At 41.7% G+C, this 18,276-nt stretch overlaps 1 protein-coding gene across 6 annotated transcripts in view; it reads left to right on the top strand.

The window, feature by feature from the left end:
• ST8SIA5 (ST8 alpha-N-acetyl-neuraminide alpha-2,8-sialyltransferase 5) overlaps nt 1-18,276 on the top strand; it is an 82,846-nt gene that overhangs the window by 38,886 nt on the left and 25,684 nt on the right. For 5 of the 6 annotated variants that reach the window (XM_074855864.1, XM_074855862.1, XM_074855866.1 and 2 more), the window contains one exon: nt 9,749-9,856. The exons of the other annotated variant lie outside the window; for it this stretch is intronic. In XM_074855864.1, coding sequence (XP_074711965.1) covers nt 9,749-9,856 — 108 coding nt within the window. The remainder of the gene's footprint in view (nt 1-9,748; nt 9,857-18,276) is intronic. 6 annotated transcript variants of the gene reach the window in all.

The raw sequence follows: 18,276 nt of genomic DNA, 5'->3' as shown, positions 1-18,276 counted from the left end.
GACTTGCTTGATTTCTAGCCATCGTTGTGTTGCACTTCTGCTGTTTAGATGGCAAAACCACTTGCTGATCTGATCTGTGAATTGCCAGTCCTTCTCCATTCCCCAAATGACAGTAAATTAAGGTAATGAAAGTCAGTTATTCAGTATTTTATATGTGCAAATTGCATTATCCTGAGTGTGTTATTCCCTGGTGTGTTAACACCATGATCCTTCCTGAGCTCAAACCATGGAAGATGTGAGTCACTACAGATACTTACGCCTTTCACTATGGCTGTGGCCACCTGACAGTCCCTAAATCAGTTCCCACAAGCCCACCCTGCCCAGGAGTGGTTGGTTTGCCTAGGGTTTGAATCATGTTGGGCTGTAGGAGCTCTGCAGAAGCTTCTTGCCCTGGAGTAGTGGATTATAGGTGTCCCGTTTACCAGCCAAAAGGTGGCCATTATCCTCACTGATTAATACAGAGACAAACCCTAATTCCCATAATAACCAGTAGCAGCTTGCTTCAGTCTAACTTTGTTGTGTGGAGATCTAGGCCTGATTCTCTCCATTCAAACAGCTCTTTTTGAATATTTGGCTGCATATCTAGGATAACTCCACTTTTTGCACTTTACGCAGACCTGCTGTATGACAAAGTAATGGTGAGTTTTGCCAATGCCCAGCGTTCAACACCTGAGAATCAAAGCCCTTTCACCCACAGTGGTTTAAACCCCATGGCATTTCTTTCAAAACCATCTGTGTTACAGCCTGCTATCAATTTGTTTTATGTCATTTTGATAAAATTAGCTGCTTGCCCTCTATGTGTATGGGCAGGTACAAAGTTCAGTCTTACCTACATTTGTGGAAAGCCAAACTCAGAACCCAATCTTCCTGTTTGGAGTTGTGCTACACATGTGCCCCCCACAGCCCCAGCTGTGAGGATTACATCCTTGACTGCTGACCTCCGTGGCCAGCATTGCAGACCTCCTGGTAATTTGGTCTTTTATTTTTGACCTGATTGGAGTTTTCTGATCGTTCTTACATTTGCTGGATTTGATTTGGACATAATCTCTGTGCAAAGCTTTGTATTTTCTTACTTTCGCTGTGCCTCATTCTTACCCTTGATTGCTTTTTCATTTCATTTCTCATTTTTTAATTCAAGTGTATTCATTGCTCAGCAGTCCATGCCTCCCTCAGGCAAATTGTGGACTTAACCTCTCATTTCTTTGAGGCATCCTTGCCCTCTGTTGCTTGCATCCATTTTGCTTTTTCATCAGCCCTGCAGATAGCCACTGTCCTTCCATGTCCTCTTTATTTGGTTAGTGTTATGATTTAGTTCTCATGATGAAAACCTTAAAAGCAATCTCTGTCACTGGTGGTTTCATAGGACTTTCTGTTAGAACAAATAAGCCAAAGCTAGGCTTTTCACAGTCCTAGCTGAAAATCTTGGGCAGTCAACAGTTTGGAGGTCTTGCACAAATGGTAGGAGGAGATGTGCCGTCCACTTCTGTGCATGGAGAGAGGGAATATTGCCTACTCCTGTGGCTCTAAATAGCATTTTGTTCATCATCTTCAACATGAGTCCTCAGTGCAAATGGGGCTCTGTGGTTATGGTTACACTGAAGAATATAGTGCAGTATAGGGACACTTGACCTGCTGCTAAATATATTAGTTTTGGAAGCATAAGATGCAAAGCAATTATCTCAGTCAGATCTCTAATGCCATGGTGAGATTGCTTGTGGTACCCATGCTGCATCAAGTATCTTTGTAGTGAGCTACTGTGTCAAATGTCAGAATACGCTGGTATCTTAAAATGTTTGGTATTTCCTGTGAGTCTCCATGCTTGGGGCTTGATTGGTCTTTTTCCTTGAAAAGAAAATAACCTGCCTTGCTGTCAGTTCATTCCGTTATGGGTTTTGTGTTGCTCCTAATTATTACAAATAATAATATTTTAATTATAAATAATTATTACAAATAGAATTGATACAGATTATCTATTACTCCTTGAATATTTATCTTCCAGCCACAGATGAGAAAAGGAAGGATTGTATTGTTTTGAAAGGTATCCTTCAATGTCCTTGATGTCCTTCGTCCTGTTTAAGCAGACTAGTTGAATGGTGGTGTTGAGTCTATTTTATCTTTCTTGGGAAGTGATTTTAGATCAGGTTTTTCAGACATTACATGCGAATAGCTGATGCAAGGTTTAACCCAAATGTGAAATGTTCTACATGAAACAAAATATTTTTCTGTGTAATAGTGGTTATAATCCAGAAGCTTCCCACCTATGTTTCCAATTTTGCTTTTTGTGCTAGTCAAAATATACTCCTCCACCACTTTATTACTACCATTTCCCTCTAACATGTAGAGCCAAGCTTGTCCCTGATGTAATACTGCATGGCCAAGTGTGTGGTGTAACCAGACGTGCCCATTTCCCACCTCCTCCCTCCATATTTTGCTTTTCATGGGACCCATATAATTTCTTTCTTCCTTTTGCTGTGAATATACCATACCTGCTCTCCCACATATTTTCATACATTTTCAAAACCTTTTCTAATGGTCTTCTCCAAATAAGATAGCAGGCAATCAGCTCAGCATTTTACCCATTGTCAGTCAACTCACAAAGCTCTAGGTCACTGAGAAAAAGATTAGTCTGTTAATGCAGTGAGCAGAAGTATGTATGTGTATGTATCCAGACTGCAACTTGCATTTTGCTAATTTTACTGGAGAAATAAGTATTTTTCTGAACTGGACTGATCAGATTCAACTCTGCTTCCACTGCATGTAAATGTGAGTTTTATTATGGACTCACATAAGAAGGGGATCATCCCCCTCAAGTACATGTGTTGGCCCCAGAAATGTTTTATTTCTTTGTGCTGTGCCTGGTAGGGTTATGCCCATGGATTCTCCACTGAAAGAAGCCAACACACACATGGCATTTTTCTGGAATTATAGCACAGGTGAATTGGACCTGGACTGCTACAGGCAGATTTATGTTTCTTTCTTTCACCTCTGCTGTGTTTTTCTAGATTGCTGTGCCTTGAAAATTTATTTCAAAATGGGTTGAACTGTTTGAAATGATATTAAACTATTCAAGTAATCATTTGCCTTTCTTTTGTGATCTACATTCATTGTCTTCAGGGACTGAGTCTGGCCCTTTGTCAGGAAAGGGGAGTTTTTGGGCACAGAGGCTAGTCTGCCTTGACTCTGCTGGGCTGGGTTTGATCTCAGCATCTCATTGTGACCTAGTGGATGCTTTATTCCTTTCAAGCCCCTCTGATGTCTTTTCAAGTGCAGTGTAAATAAACTTGCTGTTTCTGGCCTGCGTGAAAAAAACCCAGATCCTTGTTTTTTCTCCAAAACTTCTCTTATTGTTATCTCTGTTGGCTGCTATCCTTGTCTTCACTTGTGTAGCAGTCTGTCACATTGGAGACTCCTGATATTCCCCTTTCTTAGCCAGCCTCCTCATATTCTCTGATCCATTTTAGTGAGTGTTTTCAATCACTCTCATCTGCAGGTCATCCATGCATACCACTGTTTTCATTTTATTTTCCGTACACCCTGTGGACACAGTGAGTCATACTTTCCTTATTTTGCAGAAAGAAGGAACTGGATCTTCAACAAGATTAACCATCTGACTTTCCAATATCTCTGTGACATCGCAGTTAGTAGGCTAGGGGCATCACTTTACATTTTCAAAGAGAGTAACACGATCATTTAACATTAAGTCTTCAGTTCCTCCTCTCAAGGGCACAAGACTTATGAAATGGGGAAACTGAGGTACAGTGAAAGTAAGTGATTTTCCACTGACTTTAGGAAGCCTATACATGGCCTGGATTGTCTGTCAGGGCAGGGACTGTATATGGCTTCTGTGTTTGGATAGTATGTGACAGTGTAGTGCAGCACCACGGCCAGGCCTGTAGAAATATGATTGTAAAATTATTAGTGAGGTATATGGAATTAATGCATATACAGTTAGCTTATAACTTAAACAGGATCCAGAGTCACAAAAGCTGGCCTTGCTGTCACCTCCTAATGGCCTCTTTGCTAGGGAGAAGGCATATAGAGAAGGAATATGAGAAGTGATAGAAAGAAAGAGTAGGAAAAGTGGACAAATAAGAGAGGGAGCTCAGAAAGAGAATGAAGTAATTTGCCTTGCTCTCAGGGACTTTTGTATCTTCCTTTCACCCCTTCAAAGAACGAGTCTGTAGACTCCTCTGCTTCCCCTTGCCCGACCATCTGTGGTAGGCCAGCAAGCTGAGTCAGATTTTGGCTTGTCTTCACCAATATAAAATGACATTGGTTTCTGTTTGGTTTTGCTTGCTTTTGCATTTAGTTTGCCTCTGGTAGATGCAGGATGGGGGTAATGGTAGCTGTCACCTTGAAAGATGAGTGGAAATAGCCTGCTGGCTGGGATTAAATGAGCTGAGCTGGTGGTTTTGGGGGAATGGGTTGTCACTGGAGTGAGTGGCAGGGGGTCTTCCGTGCCCTCTCCTCACACCACCTGCGTGATGCTCCTGTTGCCACTCCATCCTTGTCATCCACCTGATGACTGTGTTACTCAGCCACTTGCACCGAACTGCTTTTATGCCTTGGAAGCATGTGGGTCTCTCCTGAATAAATTCTGCTGCATACATGGTCATGGCCTGCTTTCGGGTTAAAGCTGACAGGACTGATGTGCTTGAAGTCTTTTGGGTCTTCTCCATTTATTAGCTGTAGAATAGCTCCCTTTTAAAAGCCTTGCCTTCTTGTCTGAGCTGAATTTTCACCTTGCCTTCACGCTTTAGAAAGGCGATGAGACACCCCTGAGTTGGGATCTCAGTGTGAGGGCAGCATGGATACAAAGCTTCTTGCTACAATCTATCCACTTGTTCATTCTTGCCTTATAGTTCAAAAAGCTCGTAATTGTTTGACATTCTCTGTTATTAAAACCTCCACTTGTGCAAGAGTTGTTTGGATTGCAGCAACAGGCTTTTTGCTTTGCTTCCTGCTGCTTCTTGACAGCTGGTCTTGACAAGCCCTTCAGAATTAATGTTGCTTTTTTAATTTTCTGTTTTTTCACCCCCTCCCACCACCATTCTTACGTTACGCCAGTGTTTATTTGACCACGCACTGATTCAACATTTACAGTTACCAATTAGGGTCAAAATATTGCTTTGACATTTACCTGAAACTCAAGGTCTTTATTGAGTTCCAACTTAATGGAGTTTCTCTAACGCAGGGCACAACATTGCTCATACTCTTATTTGTTAGGGATAAGTCATGTGATTAGTGATGTCCATAAACCTTGGTTTGCTTACAGTGAATGGGCAAAACATAGCATCTCTGCACTATGAGTGTTTCTGGTTATCACATCTTTTATAAAGTCTTCCCTTGTCATCATCAACATCATGTGTTGGAGAAACGTACTAATTTTAGAAGGAAATAGCATTAGGGCAAATTGAGCAAATGGCAAAGTTCCACCAATGGTAGTCATTGGTAATGATCCCAGCCTCAAAATTAGCTTTTCTTTCTTTCTTTTTTTTTTTTTTTTTTTTTTTTTAAAAAAAAAACCTCTTTGACAGGAACTGTCTCAATTACATAGGAGACCTCTATGTCTCAGTCATTTCCTCTGCTTTCCTTCCCTGGTTTTCATCATTCCTTACACTCTTTTGTTCTGCTTCTTTTTCTCTTCCTTTTCTGTGTTACTATCCTGCATGTGCTTTTCTGTTGCTATTCTGATTCACATAATTAGGTGTTGGAATGGGCTGCCCAGGGCAGGGGTGAAGTCCCCATCCCTGGAGGGGTTGAAGAGTCGGGTTGACCCAGTGCTGAGGGATCTGGTGGAGTTGAGAACGGTCAGTGTGAGGTTCATGGTTGGACTGGAGGAGCTTCAAGGGCTTTTCCAACTGAGAAGAAAAGAAAAGAAAAGAAAAGAAAAGAAAAGAAAAGAAAAGAAAAGAAAAGAAAAGAAAAGAAAAGAAAAGAAAAGAAAAGAAAAGAAAAGAAAAGAAAAGAAAAGAAAAGAAAAGAAAAGAAAAGAAAAGAAAAGAAAAAAAGAAAAGAAAAGAAAAGAAAAGAAAAGAAAAGAAAAGAAAAGAAAAGAAAAGAAAAGGAAGGAAGGAAGGAAGGAAAGTTAATTCTTTGTTTATCTGTTTAAATGTAGTTAGTGCTGAGAATGAACATGGTAGAATTTAACTACAGTAATATGCCAAAGAAATATACTGATGGAGCTGTTCAAGTCTCTTTTCTATTTTCTCAGGCTGTTTGCAGATTTGGCCAGACAGCTTTTATGAACATTTACCACTCAGAACTGAGAGGATTAGAATATTTTATACTTCTAAAATTGAAATCTCCCAACTTAAGCCTGATTGAAAGAAATGGTAAAACTCTCAGTAATCTTGTTAGGAACAGAATTAATTCAGGTCAGTGTTTTTAAATGTCTCATCCTTTCTACTCAGTCCTTATACTACAAACCATGATTTATGGGAGTTGTTCCTACTAAGAGGAAGAGGTTTACTGTACCATCACTCCGGAAAATACAGAGCAGCAGCTTGGTCTCAGTCTTGCAGACCCACAGTGAGACAGTCCTATAAGCTGTGCAGTGTTTCTTCAGTGGTGTGTTTTGTGTGTATGTAAGTCTGTGTGTTGTTAACCTCTGGAGTGTCTGTTGGAAGAAGAGCACTGTGTGATCCCCTTTCCCTCTCTGGTTTAGGGTCAGACACTTAGGTTTCTCCTGACCCTAAGCTAAGCTCACAACTTTGTACTTCGTCCTCACCATGTAGAAGTATCATACCCAGACCCTTGCTTGCCCTCGTTAGATATTTTTGTACCTCAATTAGATCTCCCATTCTGCCATTTCAAAGCTAAGTATTTTAAGCTGTTCATCATAAGACATATCTACCATTCCTCAGTGTTAGTCTTCCTGATCTCCTCTTGGATCTTGCCCAAAATGTGCATGTCCTCCTTTAAACTTGGTGCCTCAGCTGCAGTACACACTGTTCCCAAAAAAGGCCTGATGAGAGGAGGGCATTAAAGAGTGGTTTTATAATTTCTTTTGCTTTATGGACGGATTCACCTCCCTCCACCTTTGAGCATTTACTTAGCTTTCCTTCGAGCTGTTACATGTGGAGTGAAGACGTAGAAAGGGAAAGGACTTTACTGAATGTTTTAATTCTTCATTTAATCTGCCTGAATATTGGCTATGCTTTAGGAGAGTTCACCTCTGAAGGACATACCAACACCAGCTATTTTTCTAGATTAATGCTCTTTACTTTATTTTGCAAGTAAAAGTCCAAGCCCAAAATATCTAATTTAAATTCAATTAAAAAGTATAATTCCAACTTGTTTTTCCCACACTTCTCTCTTTCTCCCCCTGTATCATTCAGTGCTGCCCTTAGCAATTAACAGATATTTTTAAGGCCATATATTTAGATTTTACAAAGACATACACATTCAAAAGAAACATGTTTCCATACCAGTTACAGTGTGGCAAAAAAAATGTGTTAGACTGTGAAACATGGGAGAGAAGCACAAGTGTTTATTTCAAGAAGCCTAAAAGTGAAGGCGTCTTAGTAAAAGTGAGAATTTTCTCATGTTTTCTTGGGCAGCCTCAGCTGATTAAAAACTATTTAATAGCTGTCAGAGCAATGTGCAAGGTATGGAACTTCCTGACAAGCCATAACACTGCATTACCCTATAGCCATTATAGCATAACCTACACACCCTGTGATGGGATTTTCCAAATTGATCGCCAAAGTATCTCTCTCCAAGCTGAATGTAAGATGTAAGTATGTGATATCATCTCATTTTGCTTATGGTGATCAGCATAGTCTCTTCCACTTTTTTGATCTTTTGGAAAATAGGAGAATTGCATCTATTTATTTAACTAAGAAGTAATCAGAATGAGTCTTGTATGAGCAAAGAATTTGCCTTCTGAATTTGAAATGTTATCATTTTTATACTTAAAAAGGTTTTCTTTGAAAATACAAAATCTGACCACTGGAGAACATGCAAGAAATGAAAATGTATTTGAAAGATTCAGAGGAAGCTTTTTCAGTATTTTCATAGTGCTTTTCTCCCACCTTTTGTGGTGGGAGGCAGCTTGAGAAGGGAGGGGGCAGTTTAGGAGTCTAGTTCTTTCTTCAGTTCAGGGTTTTGACATGACTCCCTACCTTCTTCAGAATTCCTTCTCCCCCAATATGCTTTTACCAAAAAGTCTGGTTTCAGTAAAACAAACAGCCGAACAAAAAAAAAAAAAAAAAAAAAGGCATAAAGCATACAAGAATAAACTTCTTAAATTCTTTCAAAATATTTTGGGTTAGGTCAGAAAAAACATTTGTGGTGACATGCACTGCACTTCACTTGTGTGGTGGGATTCTTCTGTCATGCATGCCCACACTACAGGCAACCCCATGCTCCCTGTACTGCTGGTGAAGGGAGAGTTTGGGGGGTGGATGGGCTCACCCTAGGGTGAAGGCCAGCCTTTGACTGGGTGACTCTCTCCCTAAACTAACTGTGCTGAGCCAATCTCTACTGATTTTTAATAAACAAGACAATTAGCTCATGTGGAAACGCCTGCACTGCAGATACTTAAAATTAGGCAAGGTTGTCTTAAAACAACTATGACAACAAAAAGTTATGTGCACACATTTCCACAATACGGAACAAATAAACTCCCACTATATTTTTTTGGAGCTGTTTAAAGCTTCTCCCCTTTTCTACTGCAGGAAGCAAAGAGGCCTTATTTTAAGGCCTTGTGTTGTTTCTTCTTAATTTCCCATGCTCATAACTGCTGCCAATTAGACTAGAAGGTGGATGTGGTCTGACAGATTCTCCAGTCCTTGTAATAAGCCTGTTGACCAAGAAAACTAGCAGGGTCCTGGATGCCCTTTCTTTCGGGCAAAGCAGGCTGGCAGATTGTTTCCTGGCTGTCCCCGCACAGCCCAACTGGGAAGTGAACTTTCAGTATTGGCAGCACCAAATGTTCACAAGTCAGCTGCCAGTCTTCTGAAATCATGAAATTGGGTTAAAATGGAGAAGATTAAAAATAACAATCTGCAAGATTCCTTTTCGTTGACTTCTGAGCTAAAGGAAAGGTTTGACTTGTGTTGTCAAACGTTTCTTCAGACCCAGATTTTTTAAATACATGTGAGATTTCTAGCCAAGTATAGGTGGACTTTCCAAAAGACTGCAGGCATCGTGAGTCTTGGAATTAATTTGTGAAAGTTTGGAAAAAATGATGATTTTTAAGCATTGGCTTAAAAAAATATCTTCCCAAGCAGGGAAAAGAAGCAATATAGTGTGACTTAGACAAGTCATCAAATGACAAATCCTTTGCTAGCATGGCCAACAAATCAGAGGAAGGACCCAGTGCCCACCACATTTAACAACTACTGTAGATGTGAAATTGAAGTTTGGAGGGTTTACTTCTTTGGCCCTGCAGTTTTCCACATAAGTCTCCAGCTTTTTGCACTTGCGTCTCTGGGAATGAAATTTCCATCTTGCTCCACTCCACACATACGTATGTTGTTTATGAGCACAGATGATTACTGGCCTTCCAATCTGGTTGGGGAGTCTGGTGTTGCTTTCAGCCAAGGACTTGTAGAGTCTATGGGAACTGAAATTAATTGTTTCCACTAGTAAGTTGTCTTGTGGTTGTTGGTATCCTTTCATTGTTTTTGGTGAATGTGTCATAATCACATTTCTGCTTTAAGAAAAAGGACATGAGAACTCATGCTGATAGACTTAACCTAATGAATGATATAAAATATCAACTGCCTCATTTTTTTGCTAGAGGGCTGCAGTTTAGCTGGCAGAATGGAGAGGAATTGGCAAATTGGACCGGCACCTTTAATTTCACGGATGACGGAGCGGTGAAGAGTGGCAGTGACACAGGCACCAGGTACCAACACCCGAGGGAATGACTACAGAGATATCTCTCTTTTTATATGAACCACAGATGTGAGCACAGGCTGTATGAAAGATGAGGTTTGCAGTTTGCTTTGGCTGCTCCGCATGGCACAGAAGATGCCAGGGATGCTCAAGTGCTGCGCTGTTCTCCCCCTTGAAGGCCTTGAGGCCATTTTGATACATGCCGTAAGCATCCCTGCAGTACACAGGAGGGTGACTTCTGTGTCCTGCTATCTCCCATTTCCATTCCCCCACCAATGCTATGTGTCAATATGTGGCAGTGTGGGAGAGTGGGACTTGGGTGGAGCATGTCCCAGCATGACAGTATTGATGCACACAGAGCACGCTGGAGAATCTGGCCCAAGGCTTACTTTATAATAGAATATGTATTCTAAGAAAACATAGCTTAACTAGAAGTCTTTCCGGGGCCTGGTAGGGGAAAAGTGTTCTGTCAAGATAAGACTGGACTATTTCCTTTATTTACACTCATTTTAATATATGAGGAGCACTGATGTGCTGTTGCACTTTTACTTATGAATTTGTAGTAGGATCCTTTTGACTGACATGTATCTGAAGGGTCATGAAGAGCCACATGCATAGTCAGGAAACTGACTGCAGTTGTCCCTGAAAACCTCCACAGCTATTGCAGACCAGATACAGACATAGGGCAAATATTTGGGGTATCTTCCTGGAACCTCAGTTGTAGAGGTTAAAAATCCTGAGTCATGTATAGTATCAAGTTCAATAAGTAGCAGAGAAATCTTAGAAAGACTGTGAGTTAAAAAAAATTAAAATTAATTATAAGAAACTTACATTTAATACCTATATATAAATAAAACTCTGGATAAACTAAGTATTTTATTTAAAATATCCTCATATTGTTAACCGTACACCACTACAACTGTGGAGCTGATATCATTTCAAAGGCAAGCAGAATGGAGTCTGAGCTGCCCCAAATCATCCAGTCTCACTGAACCACATCACTGCTGCAATTCCCATTAAGGCTCTTTGTTGTAATGTGATTCTGTATGAGTGCTACCTGCCACTCGGCTGGTTTAAGTGGTTATGGTTCTGTATAAAAAGAACGAACTTAAGCTGCAGTTTCTCACTCAGAGCAAGGGAAAAACGTATGTATGTATGTATGTGTGTGTGTGTGTATCTCTCTGTATCTACTTTTGTTGCCTTTTTTGTGTATGCAGCTATAGTTTGTATATGCAAAGTCTTCAGTTTAGGCACTTGGCATATAAAAGAACTGAATATGGCACAAACACTTCTTGAAGACATGAGAAAATTAATAAATATAGATTTCCCCCTCTAGGCACCCTTGACAGAGACAGTTGAACCATCACTGGTTGCAGGACAGGAACCAAAACCCTTGACTGCAAAATACGAGCAAGTTGTGAGACACCAAATGACAGTACTATTCTCAATCTCTTTAGCCTCTTCAGAGGCAAAGAGGTTCAGGATACAAGGGGTTTTTATACAGATGGGCTCAAACTGCACAAGTTAGGTGTAAATTTCAAGCTTATATTATCAATAAAGGATGTAAATTTCAAAGTCTGTGTTGTGTTAATGACTGTGAAGATGAAAGATGGGGATTTTGAGTTAGGGATAAGTCTAGCTGCAACATATATGGCTCATAAGTCTATTGTAGATATTGTTTATCCATTTGTCTACTGTCTGAAAGCTGAGAATATAGCAAAATAGAAATGTATAAATGTGGAGGTGAGACTGGAGGTGAGACTGTGTGGTGAATAACTGCAGAGCTATGTCATAAATTGTTTACTATTTACCTTTGATCACCTTTCTTACCGTGTTATCGCTAGACACCTCCTGAGAGTCTTAATCTGACACCCAACTTCAGGCTGTTGATATAAACTGAAAACAAGCCTTCCTCTAATGAATAATTCTTTCCACCAAATGGAAAACTTGCAGACTACATTTTACCGACCCGATTTTACTTGTATATATTTACAGGTCTCCAGAGAGATGTCTAAAGTGCACAAAACTAATTATATGTCAGCATATGCACAGTAAATACCTTTCACTACATGTCTCTGCAGTCTATTATGTGTTATCACCTCCTTATAAAAGGTTCGGTGTTTAAAGATATTAACTAAAATAGATATTAATAGGCTTTTCATTAGCTTACATCATTTATATATGTATATAGACACATGTTTATTCATACATATGTGGTATCAACCCATGTATATTCTATAACTACTCTTTATCTTTTAATTATGTAACTTAATACATGATATAGAGACACTGACAACTCATTCTCTAGGAGTGATGGAATGAAGGGCTTTCAAAGCACAGAATCACAGAATCGTCTAGGTTGGAAAAGACCTTGAAGATCATCTAGTCCAACCATTAGCCTAACATTTACAGTTCTCAACTACACCAGATCCCTGAGCGCTATGTCAACCCAACTCTTAAATACCTCCAGGGATGGGGACTCCACCACCTCCCTGGGCAGCCCATTCCAACGCCTGACTACCTATTCTGTAAAGAAATACTTCCTAATATCTAGTCTAAACCTTCCAGCAAAGGCACCCTGAGAGAGTAAGTGCATTAGAATTGCAACACAGCCAGACTTCACGAGAGTAGTGGCCATATCAAAATCAATGAACAGTGAACGTAAAATGTTGAATGAATATGATCAAGTAGGACAGAGACGAAGAATGTCATGTTATCTGATTTCAACAGAAACTGATTCAGACTTTAACTAATGTATTAAGTTGAAGTGTGGCTTGCAATTGGGATGTTTTTTACTGTCATGGGGAGTTCATTACACAGTTTTGAAGAATGAGCCCTATTCTGATTGCAGACAGCTCCACTGTGCCAGAGCAACCAAACTAACCAAGGCTTTTCATCCCAGTGCATAAGACACTTCTTCAGATTGTGTAGAACCAGTCCATGGAGATAGGAGTTAATAACATGAGCTCAGCTCAGTATATGGCACAACTGAGAGTGTGGATCATGCTTGTGGCATCTAATATTGCTGTGAGTAGATGACTGACAGAGATCTCTATTTGATGGGGCTTTTGTGGCACCAAAAGCTTCATTTTGATGCATATTGCACTGTTGCAGGTCTTCTAGGTAGCAAAGAAGTTGTGAATATTTGGCAGGACTAAAATTGAAACACTCAACAACTCCCCAAAGCCATAGGGAAGTCTGCTTTCAACCAAAGGAGGACAAGATGGGCTGCAGGCTCTTTGAAACACCCACTCAGATGCATTGTCAACCAACTGTCGAATACTGGCTTATTTTTGGTTCTTACATACAGCCATTGCTCAGATTTCTACCTTTTGCTTTTTATCTTGTGCTAAGTATTGTAAATCTTACAGCATACTTGTGGGGAACCAGGTAGAGGGCTCCCTATCTAATGCTGGTTATGAGAACTAATATATGCAACTACTTCCTAGAATCCTGATTCCTCTGTTCTCCTTTTAATGTTTTGCAACTTACTGGGATTGTGAGTCTTCATGCTTAAAGCATTTTTTGTTGCCAAGAATCTGACTTAAAGATCTCTCTGCCATATCGGTTGGATTATGGTGTTCTCTGCCACCTTCAGTCCATCTGAGCTGAAGATAAGGTTCAATGTAGGACTTAGGTGGTGAGACCACAGAAATCTTTGATGGATGAGAGGAGTCATGAGCTTTATACTTTTGGGTCTGTCAATTTGTACACTGAATTCTCCAGTATGACAAATCTGGAGATTTTTCCCCAGTTGCTTCAAAATAGAAAGTATAATGAATTGGATTCATCAAATACACATTTTACAAGAATGAATGTAAGGGCTTGAGCCATCAGACCTCATTGGCCAGGACAGCAGGTGAGGATGTTCCTTAGGTCATAGCGCTGAACTTCTCATACAAAGATACTGAAATCTTAAGAACCACCCCCCCCCACCCCCCCCCAAACATTGCTTACAACGATAAACTAAAATGTGGTTTTTGAGATGTTATTGAGATATAAGTGTTGTCATGTGTTTTGTTATGTCTCCCAGGTGGTCATATGGATAACAACATCATGAGAGTGATGGGAACGGGCTTGATTAAAACAGTCAAACTGCAGTTTATTAAAAATTGGAGAGTTCTGAAATTGCATTGGTAAAATAGGACTTCCTACAGCATATCCCACTGCTGCTTATCAGGAACCAGTGTCGTTTTGACACAATGACTGTGAAAGAAAAGAAACACCAAAGTGTCCCTAAAACTAGAATTCAGTATACTCTCCAATAAATCCTTCTAATGGTGACACACTGGACAGTGGGAAAACCTCTAAATGAAGTATGTGTGAGAGAAGACTGAGGAAGCACAGGGGGTAGTGGTGGTTCAGAAGCATGGGCTTATCCCAGGTGGGTGAACAAACTGCAGGCGGTAGCCTGGACTTTGCTATGTCATTTAGGGCTGTTTCTGCTTTAGCTCCTGCTGTTACACCCACAGCTGTGCAGTAGAGCTGTATTAGGTGGTATATTCAACCGAAATTGTAGAGAGACTTGTGTCCCCAATAGGTGGACAGATGAGAAGGGAACAACATGTCATTGGCAGGAGTGGATATTTGGTCAATTCACACTGCTAATGTGGTACGGGGCAGCAGAACCAAGCACTCTTAAATGATCTGAGTGTTGAGACATAAAGATGGGAGATCAAAATCAGAATGGCAGCGAGCAGTCAGTGCCAGTCTGCCAGGAGCTTTCACAGCTGTGATGAAAAACATAGCATCTTAACTGCACAGGTGTGTAAACTATCTGTGAAGTCATGGGACCAAATCAAATAAGGAATACAGAAAAGGAGCACCTCTAAGATAGGACAGATTAATTTATGCGCTTTTCTAAGGTTACTTGGGAGGTACATGGAGCTAACAATGAACTGCTTTTACAGGACAGAAATATAAAACCCACTCCTCTTTTGTGAAAGATCGAACTTATGAATTTAGGGCTGGTTCATGGAAGCACTTCTGCTTTTTTTTTAAAAGTAAAAATAGTTAATTTGGAAGATAGGCAGGGTATCTTGGGAACCTGTCCTTGTCTTGTTGGATGGACATTTCTGATGCTGTCAACTATCAAAACCCAGAAAAACTTGTTGCACTGTAAGGAGACAAATCTAGCCAAACATTTCACAGAATCACAGAATCAGAATTGTCTAGGTTGGAAAAGACCTTGAAGATCATCCAGTCCAACCATCAACCCAACATTAACAGTTCCCAACTACACCAGATCCCTCAGCGCTAAGTCAACCCTACTCTTAAACCCCTCCAGGGATGGGGACTCCACCACCTCCCTGGGCAGCCCATTCCAACGCCCAACAACCCCTTCTGCAAAGAAATCCTTCCTAATATCTAGTCGAAACCTTCCCTGGTGCAACTTGAAGACATTACCTCTTGTTCTATCGCTTATTACTTGGCTCAAGAGACTCATCCCCCATCTCTGCACCCTCCTTTCAGGGAGTTGTAGAAGGCGATGAGGTCTCCCCTCAGCCTCCTCTTCTCCACACTAAACCCCCCCAGTTCCCTCAGCCGCTCCCCATCAGACCTGTACTCGAGACCCTGCACCAGCTCTGTTGCCCTTCTCTGGACACGCTCGAGTCATTCAATGTCCTTTTTGGAGTGAGGGGCCCAAAACTGAACACAGTCATTGAGGGGCGTCTTCACCAGTGCTGAGTCCAGGGGTAAGATCCCTTCCCTGTGCCTGCTGGCCACGCTATTGCTGATGCAAGCCAGGATGCCATTGGCCTTCTTGGCAAAATATTCTAGGTGGACGATCAGGAGATTCATGCGTTAATAGCTTTTAACCTCAGCTACATGAGTCTCTTGGGAAGCATGCATCCCTGTACAAGAATTCCAGCTCCTGACTTTGGTTTGATTACTCTGGTTCTTCTAGAAAGAAAATCAGCCTTGAGCTAAAGATGCCATTTCTATCTTTAGCTTCCAGGCATCGGATACTATTTTTCCTTGCTATGCTGTATTGAAAAGCTTCCTGCTACTAGTAATTGCTTCCTGGTGCAGTATCTCCCTACTCAGTCACCATATGTTTAGATTAAGCTTCATATGCCTCTCACACTTTTTGGAACCCAGATAATTTCTGCAGGTCCTTTCATAATTCTTGCCAGTGTCTCAGACCCTCAGAGTTGAAATATCACAACTGGATGCAGTAATTCAGGAGAACTATTATCACATAATGTACACAAAGTTTTATGACCATTTTCTCTTGCTTATTTTCATTTTTTACATAACACACTTTATAATGACACATTATAATCATGAAGTCCAGCAAGGCCAAGTGCAAAGTCCTGCACAGGGATTGGGGCAATCCCAAGCACAAATCCAGGCTGGGCGAGGAGTGGATGGAGAGCAACCCCAAGGAGAAGAACCTGGGGGGTTGGTGAGTGGAAAACTGCCTGTGAGCCAGCAAGGTGCACTGGCAGCCCAGAAAGCCACCCGTGTGCTGGGCTGCACCCAGAGCAGTGTGGGCAGCAGGGCGAGGGGGGGGATTCTCGCCCTCTGCTCCGCTCTGGTGAGACCCCCCCTGCAGTGCTGGGTCCAGCTCTGGGGGCACCAACAGCAGAAGGACACGGACCTGCTCGAGCGGGGCCAGAGGAGGCCACGAAGATGCTCGGGGGGCTGGAGCACCCCCCTGTGAGGACAGGCTGAGAGAGTTGGGGGGGTTCAGCTGGAGAAGAGAAGGCTCCGGGGAGACCTTAGAGCAGCCTCCCAGGACTGAAAGGGGCTACAGGAAAGGGGGGAGGGACTCTTGATCAGAGGGTAGGGATAGGATGAGGGGGAACAGGTTTAAACTAAAAGAGGATAGATTTAGATGAGATGTAAGGAAGAAATTCTTCCCTGTGAGGGTGGTGAGGCCCTGGCACAGGTTGCCCAGAGAAGCTGTGGCTGCCCCCTCCCTGGAAGGATTCAAGGCCAGGATGGACGGGGCTTTGGGCAACCTGGGCTAGTGGAAGGTGTCCCTGCCTATGGCAGGGGGGTTGGAACTGGATGATCTTTAAGGTCCCTTCCCACTCAAACCACTCTGTGATTCTGTGAATCTATAATTTTGTTCCTAGCTACAGCCACATACTGAAAGTTTGTAATCAGTTAGACATCCACTGTATCTAGTAGCATTAGAGATGAAGGTGGTAAAAGATTTAAAGCAGATAATTCCAGTGACATTGACATCAGTAGGTGGTAGCCGGGAGGAATGTGAACTATCTTCTTTTATATTTGCAGTCCCCAAGGAGGAGGTAGTCAATTAGTTTCACTGACCTGTATTAGAGAAGACTTTTGCTTCTCCAGCCTCTTCCTTTGTGCCCACAGCACCTTCTCTCTCAGTTCAGTCTTTGAAGCACCATCCTGGTGTGGACAGGTTAACACAGGATCTCAAACAGCAGAAACAACACATGCAGCAATGTGATTTTTTGTGCCACAGCCGTAGTGATGTGTAAATTAATCTAAGGGCATCAAACATTTCTGCTTCACTTGCCAATTTTCAGAGCAAGGAGATCTCATTTAGTATCAGTACGCCCACAGGTTTTTTCTTTTGCAAGGTGTAGTGTGAAAGGTCATTATGATTCCATCAACATCAGAGGTTGCTCTTGTTCTTGGTGGTAATCATGTAGTCTAGGCAGTGTCTATGAGAGCAGGGCCTAAGGTCCCTATTCCTGCCTGCCACGGATTTACCTGGCAGTCAGACTTTACATCAGCTATTTATCTGCCAAATGGGGATCATGACTTCCAAACAGGGTCAAAGTAATCTTAGGAGAATGTGCTGTGTGAAGTTGTAGGATGCACTCTTTGAGGGAGACAAATCACTGTATTGATGTCAGGCCCTTAAACCTTTTGACCAAATCTTGTACTTTCTGATGTTGTCACATAGAAATATTAATAGAAGCAAAGGCTAGCAGTATTTGGTGCCTCACTCACAATGGACTCTGATGAAGTCAGCACGTAGCTTGCTCTGCTCTGGATGGGTTTTTCAGAGCCCCTATAGCCATGATATGTTCCACCTCAGCGGTATTTTTGCTACAGGGGTCTGAAGATCCCATGCTGGCCCTGCCAGATGAATGCGAGTACCTGCGTGCTTTGGGGATTGTGCTCTGGCACACTAGCAAGGTTACTGAGTAGGGAAGGTGAATCTAGACCCGAGGTTAGCTGTGGCTCTGCCCATGCTGATGAGTGCAGGCACTGCTAATTGGACAGTTCTCTTAATAAGTATTTAGTAGAAGCCTGCAGGGCTTGGTTCATTTATTCTCATTTCTTAGTCCCTGGATAATGTATATTTTTAGAAAGATCTTTGTTTTTCCTGCAGGGTAGGTGGAATCCTTCCTGCGATACTCTGCTCTCTTGCAGCGTAAGTGCTGCAGCCTCACTGCAAACACTGCAGAACCGGCACTGCAGAAACAAGCAAAATGA

Source organism: Strix uralensis, chromosome Z (assembly GCF_047716275.1).
Source record: "Strix uralensis isolate ZFMK-TIS-50842 chromosome Z, bStrUra1, whole genome shotgun sequence".
NCBI classification, from domain to species: domain Eukaryota; kingdom Metazoa; phylum Chordata; class Aves; order Strigiformes; family Strigidae; genus Strix; species Strix uralensis.
The sequence above is the reverse complement of the archived record's forward strand: the minus strand, read 5'-3'. Positions and strand labels throughout refer to the sequence as shown.